General features: G+C 35.5%; 1 protein-coding gene across 1 annotated transcript; it reads right to left on the bottom strand.

The window, feature by feature from the left end:
• Nucleotides 1-546: 546 nt before the first annotated feature.
• LOC104217425 (uncharacterized) lies at nt 547-6797 on the bottom strand. The gene is made up of 7 exons (XM_009767670.2): nt 6670-6797; nt 4218-4482; nt 3905-4032; nt 3052-3151; nt 2245-2763; nt 1583-1920; nt 547-862 (listed from the first exon to the last, which is right to left on the bottom strand). The coding sequence occupies exons 2-7, from the start codon at nt 4384-4386 to the stop codon at nt 704-706; spliced, it is 1413 nt and encodes a 470-aa protein (XP_009765972.1). The 5' UTR covers nt 4387-4482; nt 6670-6797; the 3' UTR covers nt 547-703.
• Nucleotides 6798-8580: the final 1783 nt, after the last annotated feature.

Genomic DNA, 8580 nt, shown 5'->3' with positions numbered 1-8580 from the left:
GGAGTTTAATGGATTTTCGACTAAGTATAACACATATAACTAGTAATGTTCTGGAAAAAAAAGAAGAAGAGTGGAACAACCAGTACAAGCCTACATGAAGAAACAAGTAAGTGCTTGGATGTCCATGCTATTCTATTTTTGACTTCTAAAAGCTAGTAGTCTTTAAAGCATCATCTAATCATAATCCAATTAACTTCTAAACCTATTTCTACCTGCAACGCTGATGTTTTTGCCAATTAGCATTTGATGGGAAGCTTATTTTTCGCAAAATTGACAAGTACACGAGACCCTGCCAAAGCTATATAATAAACAGGTAATTTAATCAAACAGACAGCTTTTATACTAGGACAACAAAACACAATCACAAAATTTATTTCACAAAAGATCAATTCATATACACAAGCTTGTAAATAACTAGGCATATAACTGTACATTGCACACAATGAGAACCTCTTGCAACTATATGTGAGAAATTAGATAAGCAATGGACTGAAGAAGGTTGTCAAAAGGGTAGAAACAAGAAAGGAATGAGCACAAAAAGCTGACTCAACTAGAAGAGGACTAGTATTCTTATTGCACACCCAATTATATCAAGGCTCAATGAGGATAGAACAATGAGCATGTAAATGAAGGATAATCTTTTTTAAATGAGAAGAGAGAGGAGGGATTGTTAGAGGAACTACTAGGAAGAAACAAGGGCCTCTTATTCCTTGTTACCAAATTTCTTAGCAATGATAGGTCGGACATCATCAGCATCAGCCAGTGCCTCTAGGAATGGAAGTAAAGAAATTAGTGCAGAGTCTGAAGGGTCATCAAACCAACTCTTAATAGGAATCCCATTATTCACTTGCAATCTGAAAACCTGAAATCAAGATGGGAAACTAATATTCAGTTACATAAAACAATAGCCTTACTTCAAGCTCAAATAAGCACTCTGCATATTCAAACTTGCTGTACGTGTCTCTTAAGCATTTCTCCAATTTCCAAAGCACATCAAACTTGAAAAAACTCACAATCTAGACTCTTTATTTTTTAACAAATAATTTTCAACATATTCTTCTTCCTATAGAAAACTTGAATAGCAGTAAAATGCCCGATAAAGACGCTGTATCTATTTTATGGATTGCGCAGGAATTTCAGTGACTTGATCTCACCTGCCCACTCACCCTTACCAGCCACAACCAAATGAAAATAAGAGAGGTAAGGATCTACCATCCCAGCACCAGAAGTACATAGAGATTTGTGTCCGTCTCACCAACAGGACAAGCATATGCAACAACAACTACTACTACTACTACTCCTTAGACCTTAGTCCCAAACAAGTTGGGGTCTGCTATATGAATCATCACCGACACGTTTCTCCACTTAAAATTATCTCAGGCCAGCATGATACAAATAACAAATAAATAAGTACTAGAAGTTCTCTATATTTCCTATTGGCATAAGAATCTCTAATAGAGCTAAAAGACTTCAAAAAAGCAAAGGACCTAAAGTAAACATAGTAACATGACGAAAGCATATTCCCAGCTAACAAGATAATAATACTCGATTTATCATCAAATACATAATTCAAGTAGATTACCTGTGGGGAATTATCTATAATTACAACTTTTGCCAGATCAACACCTAATACTGTTAAGTCCTTAGTATAACTTCCATCAGAGAAGATGCATGATTCACGATATGCGCGCCTTGAAATAATCTTTCCATCTGGATCCAGTATATCTAGCAGCTGCTTCGCATATATGCTCTGACTAGCGGTAAAAATTACGATTTCGAACATCTCCGCGACTCTCTCCAAGAATGTCCTGAGGTGAGGCCTCTGCCTCACATAGACAACATGTTCTTTCATGTTGAAGAAAACAGGAAATGTGAAGTCTGCATCATCACAATGCTCCAGTGTAGAATGAACAAGTGTCTCTGGAGACATGAAATGATATGCAAGATATTAGACCATCTTGTGGGAACTATGTCATACCTCTGTAAAATATTATATGTACTGAAAGTAATACTGCACCAAATACAGCAACTAAGCTATATATGTGTTATACATGAATGTACCAGAGATTTGACTGGATTACTCTGGTACTCCCTACCATAAAAGAATCTTTGTAACTGGATCTCAGGTAAAGCAAAGATTGTTTTTACGCCAAGCTACACATTGCATCATTTCCAGCGTAACCAAAAATTGCAGCAAGACGATAATGAAAAGTAAAATTGGAGTTCCCGAGTAGTGAATCTCACCATCTAGGTCAAGTACTAGGGTGATCGATTTGCTTCTTTGTGATTCTTTTGGCAAAATATTTGGCCTTTCTAATATGTCTGGCAAATTTCTTATGAAAATATGTGGGTCAAAGCATTCTGCTTGATCAGATTCTAAATATGTGAAAGCATCAGACTGTTCAGATGATCTGAGCTGGTGAATTGCCATGTATAAACTCGAATCATCTGACTGAATGGCAGTTTCTCCCGATGTTCTGCAATCTTGACTATAGCTAGCTGCTGCAGTGTCTTCAAGAAAAGGCAACATCAAGTATTCCTCATCCACATTAGTAAAGATATTAGGCTCTTCACACTTGTAATCAGACAATAATCTGCCAGTCAAACTGTCATCATAGATGGTTTCACCCTCGAAGGCCAAACAAGAAACAATCATATCAGAGATGTAAAAATCTGAAACATTGCACGTTTGATGTCCACACGAACTTCTGCTGCTATCACTATCTTCCGTCTCCAATCGGGGTACATAAAAATCATTGCTTGCTGTAAACAACCATAAAACATGAGAAGTTTATGTAAGAATGATTTTTTTTTCCAAGAACTGTAAGAGAGAGAGAGAGATGCGCTTCTCAGATCTTATCATCTATGGCCCAAGGGGGTTTTGGTTGTTGGACAACGTCCTTTTCAAGCTCAGGAAAAAGAAAGCAACACACAATTTAAGGGTGGTCTGTTGGTTTGCCTAACATCTTTTTCAGGATGAGGAGAGAAAAAACAACACATGATTTTGAATTTCACAATCGACAAAAGAATTCAAAAAAATTGGGGGCATACCTCCATCACTGGGTACATTAGACTCACTGTGCGCACCAATCTCCAGACTAGGTGAAAAGATGGTCTCTGGGCTTGATTTGCAGGTTACTGCTGTAGACTCCTGCAGTGATTTCAAAGATGGAGGACAGCAACAACATCAAGATTCAAATTGTCTTACTTTTGGCCTGTAGGCACAAGTATGGCATGGAAAACTAAAAATGTAAAACTGCCAGGAATAATTAAGTAATAATGTACGAGTTATATTATGTGAATTATATATTTCTTTGTAGCTGCTTTTGTTTTACCAAACAAATACTACTACGGCTCAATCCAAAGCTAATTGGGCTAGGCTTTTGTTGTAGTCAACTCGTGCGTCCTGTCTTTTCTCAAGAAAAAAATAATGCAAGAGTTCACAACAACAAAAGCAGCTATAAGGAAATGGATAATCTAGGGAAATGTACAAGATAAAGCAGGAAATAATCTATACTGAAGGAGTCTCCTAACAAAGCAAGTCATTTTTGAGACAGGGAATACATGTTATTCTTTGTCTGGTGCTCGTGTCTCAGCCCTTTCACATACTGTTATCTTCACACAGCCACTTATCAAAAAAAAAAAAGTAGAGATATGGAGAGAGCAGATAACTATTCAGGTGACCTTTCTTTGGATCCTTGTTTGCTCCTAGGAATTTCTATGTTCAGTTTTTTATTATTTATATATATATATATATATATATATATATATATTTGGCAGAGTCCTTACCCCCACTAGACACCAAATAGTTGAAAGAAATGAACAAAAAATTTAAGACTACTATACAATGCAACATAAACTGAAAATGTCAGGTAATAATAGTTAACACCTGTAAAATATTTACCATTGTATCAAAGGTTGCAGAATCAGTAACGGGCGGCTGTTGCTTCTCAAGCAGTTCATCTGCCAAATCATTACCGTGGTCTCCATTTCTTCCGACTTGGTGCGGATATACTTCATACAAGATAGGAACTGCAAGAATTAAAGCAACTGATGAATGAAACAGGATATGCAGTACGAGAAAATGGCAATGTCAGCATGGAGGAGAGACTTCCATTGTTCAAACTTGTGGGTGAGGAGAAAAGATTCATCATTCTCAAAGCATCACAATGACAACTAAAGAATCGTTAAGAACCATAAGATAGAACCAAACCTACCATCATGACTATTGTGAATCAAATCTGCAACTTCTTCAGTATTCTGCACACTTCTGGTTCGGGAGAGAGAACTCTTGGATATGACACTTGAATTTGGACAAACATGGAGACCATTTTTTTCTTTCGAACTGGATGAGGCTGGCTTTGTCTTCATTTTTAGCGATGGCATTTGATTTGTATGTGGAATATCTAGCACAATCTTGATTTGAAAGCATCAGTGGGGGATTCAAAACCCCTTCAGACAAAGAGCATCAGCCACAAGAGACTGTTGTCAAAGAAAATTGAAAGAACTTTAGAATTCATGGCTATGCCAGGAGGTTTACATATAAATAAGTAGACGAGGTAGTACTTTATAGTCATCAACTGTATGCAGTGAAATAACTAAAAGAATTAACACTCAAAAGGAACTTTGTGAAACCAATAACCAAAATCACTTTATATAAGGATCAGAGGCATTTAAACAGAAGGTCATTGCCCTTTCAACTTCATCCCCTACTTTCATATATCATGCTTCAACTAAGCTCTCTACAGGAGCATAACTTCGAAAATCAAGAAACACTGAAAGTTCTACAGTTTAAGAATTATCCTAACCAGATGCACAGTGGATGTCTTGAACCCACTATCAAAAGAAACCTTGGTTGTTCGGTGCACCCGTGAGGTGCCTATTGTGTATAGATGATTGGTGTTCTTTCGTCGAGAACCATATTTTGGTGTAGGTTCTCTACTTTTTGGTATATGGCTTGTATGCGGGATTTCTCCCATCATTAATAAAATTATTTACCTTCTGTGAAATAAAGAAACCTTGGTTATATCCCCTGCTCGTTCACTAGCTGAACTTCCTAGACGAAAATTACCTTTTACTCATTTTTTGAGCACACAATATTATCTACTCTTAAACCAAGTCTCCCCATTACCTTTCTTTCCCCAAATACCAACACTGTGTTCTGTTAATCTGTCTGTTCTGAACTTCCACAAGAAAAACCCCCTGCTCATAAACCACGCCTAAATTCGACTATTGGCTGAAGCAAAATCAAGGATATCCTTATAGATACGTTCCTGCATTGAATAATTCCCTCCTATCCAAGCATGAATAACAAATTTATAACAACAATTTGCTAATGTTGGACCACCATGTTTTAACAAAAATTGCAAAAGTGGTGAAATTACACCATCTAATCAGTTTTCTGTAAAGATGGATAATAAGACCAAGTTTGTTTTGCTCGACTCCTTTAATTTGGGGGTTTCCTCACTAACCCATCAAAATTGCACCTGCCAAAAAAAAAGGACCCAATTCGCACCACCAAGACATACATAAAGCTTCTTCCCTACTCGTGTAGGCTTGACGGAGTTAATCTGGATTGTGAGAATCTTTTTGTCTCAATCAATCAAGAATGCTTCAACTAGATACATTCACTTATTTCACACAATTCGTTTGGTCATACTTTTTCTTCTTTACTTACAATATATTACTATTTACTCCACAGACTTCATCTTTGATCAATATCTGCCTAAGTAAAAGCTTAATTCCCCTAAACATTAGAAAAAGTTTACAAAAATTGAAAGTTTTATCATTCCCATGACAAAACAAAGATAATATGCTACTTCTGCACACCTTTGAAGTCAACCATGTAAAGACCGATTTTTTTATCAGAGCCCAGTAAAGACAACAGTGAAAAAAAATTCCTTTGATCTTTCCTCCCAAACTCGTGAAAACCCAAACTTACCATCAAAGTAACCTAATTAACCTAATTCAGACCTATCAAGAAACCTATAAACCACCTCACCTCCCATACACTCCAAGGAAACCATCTTTAACTAAGATCTACGTGAAGAAAAGCTCATTTTCCTCAGTTGTCTGAAATTTAAAAAATAAAAATCAAACTTATACTCAATTTCTTTTCTTTCTTTTTATTATGAAACCAGTATACTACACATGTGCTCAAGAAAATCACTCTTTATTCCACATAGAAATACTCTATATTTCCACAATATATTCAGAAGGTAATTAAAAATCAAAATTGCAATCATAAATTCTAAAAAATGAAAAATTACCAGTAATGAAGTTCTTATCCATACAAAATCTAAAAAATTCACGACAAAAGAAAACCCAAAACCCCAAAATAATTCAACGTGAACCCAGAAGACAACAAAGTCAACTTCAATCAACTTTCAGCAATTCAATCAAGGAAGCAGCACCACATAGTTATAGCACATAATCCAACAAATAATCAACAGATCACCAAACCCTAGAAGCTCAGCCATACCTCAAAATTCAAAGTTCAAAAACAGCTCAATTACCAACTTTAACAAAACATTTCAACGAGAAGATGAATAGTACTAGATATAGAAACAGCGGAGAGTGATTTTCATGGAGGAGAGTTAATTCAGATAAGTACACAGAGAGAGTCAACATAGAGATACAAATGATTGTATCTATAGGTCTCTATATTACCTGGTAGAGACACCAATTGCTCTCCCTCTCTCTCTCTCTCTCTCTCTCTCTAGACGCGCGCTTTTCTCTCTCTTTGGCTCCTTCTTTGTGTATATATAGAAAGATAGCAGGAAGAGGTCTGATTGTCTACGGCCAGCACTAGTGATCATTTTTTGTACCCCAGTTGTACATAAAGAATGTGAACGGACTGACGTCTCTATGTGACGTAATAAATTTAGCATTTGAACGTGCTCGTTTATGTTTATCTCAAAACCCTTTTTTTTTTTGGGGTTGGGGGGGGGGGGGGGGAGGGGACTCTTATTTATCAACAGTCTGATTGATCTGAATAAACAGTATATTAAATAATTCAAATTTAAGTAGTAATAAAAACAAAGCCCTGAATGAAAAAAACAATCATGATGATTCATATAAAATCTTCACTAGTTGTTCTCTTCATTTGACGCTTAAGAAGTGAAATAAAATATTCTTTTGGGATTGAAAAGTAAAAGAAACTCCATTGGTCGTGAATATTCACTCTCTTTTTATTTTTCCAAACTATTGTGTAATAAAAAAAAGAGCAAAATACAACAATAGCCGGTCGGCCCAAACTAATTATATATATATATATATATATATATATTTGTGTGTATGTCTAATACACATATATAAAAAAAATTATCGGCTATTGTTTTTAAAAGAGACTAAAAATATATATTTTTGTTAGTATTTTAGCATTTTAATATTAAAATAAAATATGTCATAACTCTCACTACTCCATAATGTAGAAAATGGCAATAACTCCCACTACTCTATGATGTAAAAAATGGTCATAACTCCTTTGTAACTCTTCTCTCATGTTCTACCACTAATTACACACTAATTATCCCATGTTCTTCATGATTTCATAACTTACTACCTCACTTTCTTCCAATTTAATTCAAAGAAGAATTTCTACACCTATAGATAGGAGTCTTTCTTCCATAATGTGGTATGTGAATAATTGAGAGTGTTTTATAAAGTGAGGTTAAAGTTGTGAAAAAGAAGAAGAGAGTTTTTATTTTTGTTGAAGGAAGGTGTTCATCTTGATGGAGCTTTGGACTCAACAACTTGTCCAGAGTTTGTTCGAGTTATACGACATGATCGGGTTGTTGTATCCTGGGGGAGACAAGTCAAGAGGATTACCACTGAACCAGCGAAGACTTTGTTGCAGTGGACTTGAATTTCCTTAAAGAGAGCGAGATATTCACGCCTCAGCCTCAAAATATTTTGTTTTCTTCACTTTAGTTTTCAACTTTAATTGTACTTTCACCAACAATTTTAAGGAGATTCAGATGGCTACAGTTGAAAAATCTGCGGATATCAAGGTGGGAGATCTCAACAAGTCATTCCGTTTCAATGGTAATCATTTCAAGAGATGGAAGGGTAAAGTACTTTTTTATTTGTGTTTTCTCAATGTTTCTTACGTTTTAACTGAGAAGAATTCAACCAAAGTAGACAACTCCTCCATGAATGATAATGAGCTAATTGCCCTTCAAGAAAAAATTGAAAAATATAACGATGATTCACACAAATGTTGGTATTATCTTCTTAATTGTCTATCTGATAATTTTTATGATTATTATGATAGAACTTACTCTACTGCAAAGAAAATTTGGAAAGCATTGCAGAGTAAGTATGATACCGAGGAGGTATGTGCGAAAAAATATGCTGCTAGCAGATTTTTTTCATTTTCAAATGGTGGACAATAAATTCGTAGTAGACCAAGCTCAAGACTTCATAATGATAGTTGGAGAGCTCATGTCCGAGGATATTAAAATTGGAGACAACTTTATTGTTTGTGGCATAATAGATAAACTTCCACCTTCATAGAAGGAATTTCAAAAAACTATGAGCCACAAACAAAAGAAAACTTCACTTGAGACGTTGATAATG

The sequence above is a fragment of the Nicotiana sylvestris genome, chromosome 2 (assembly GCF_000393655.2).
Source record: "Nicotiana sylvestris chromosome 2, ASM39365v2, whole genome shotgun sequence".
Lineage (NCBI taxonomy): Eukaryota > Viridiplantae > Streptophyta > Magnoliopsida > Solanales > Solanaceae > Nicotiana > Nicotiana sylvestris.
The sequence above is the reverse complement of the archived record's forward strand: the minus strand, read 5'-3'. Positions and strand labels throughout refer to the sequence as shown.

Excerpts from the sequence above, each read along its gene's own strand:
- LOC104217425 (XM_009767670.2), bottom strand. The coding sequence starts at position 4,386 with ATGCCATCGCTAAAAATGAAGACAAAGCCAGCCTCATCCAGTTCGAAA. Across the intron at positions 3,152-3,904 it reads CTGCAACCTTTGATACAATG|GAGTCTACAGCAGTAACCTG; the intron begins GTAAATATTTTA and ends AAATCACTGCAG. Across the intron at positions 2,764-3,051 it reads TAATGTACCCAGTGATGGAG|CAAGCAATGATTTTTATGTA; the intron begins GTATGCCCCCAA and ends GGTTGTTTACAG.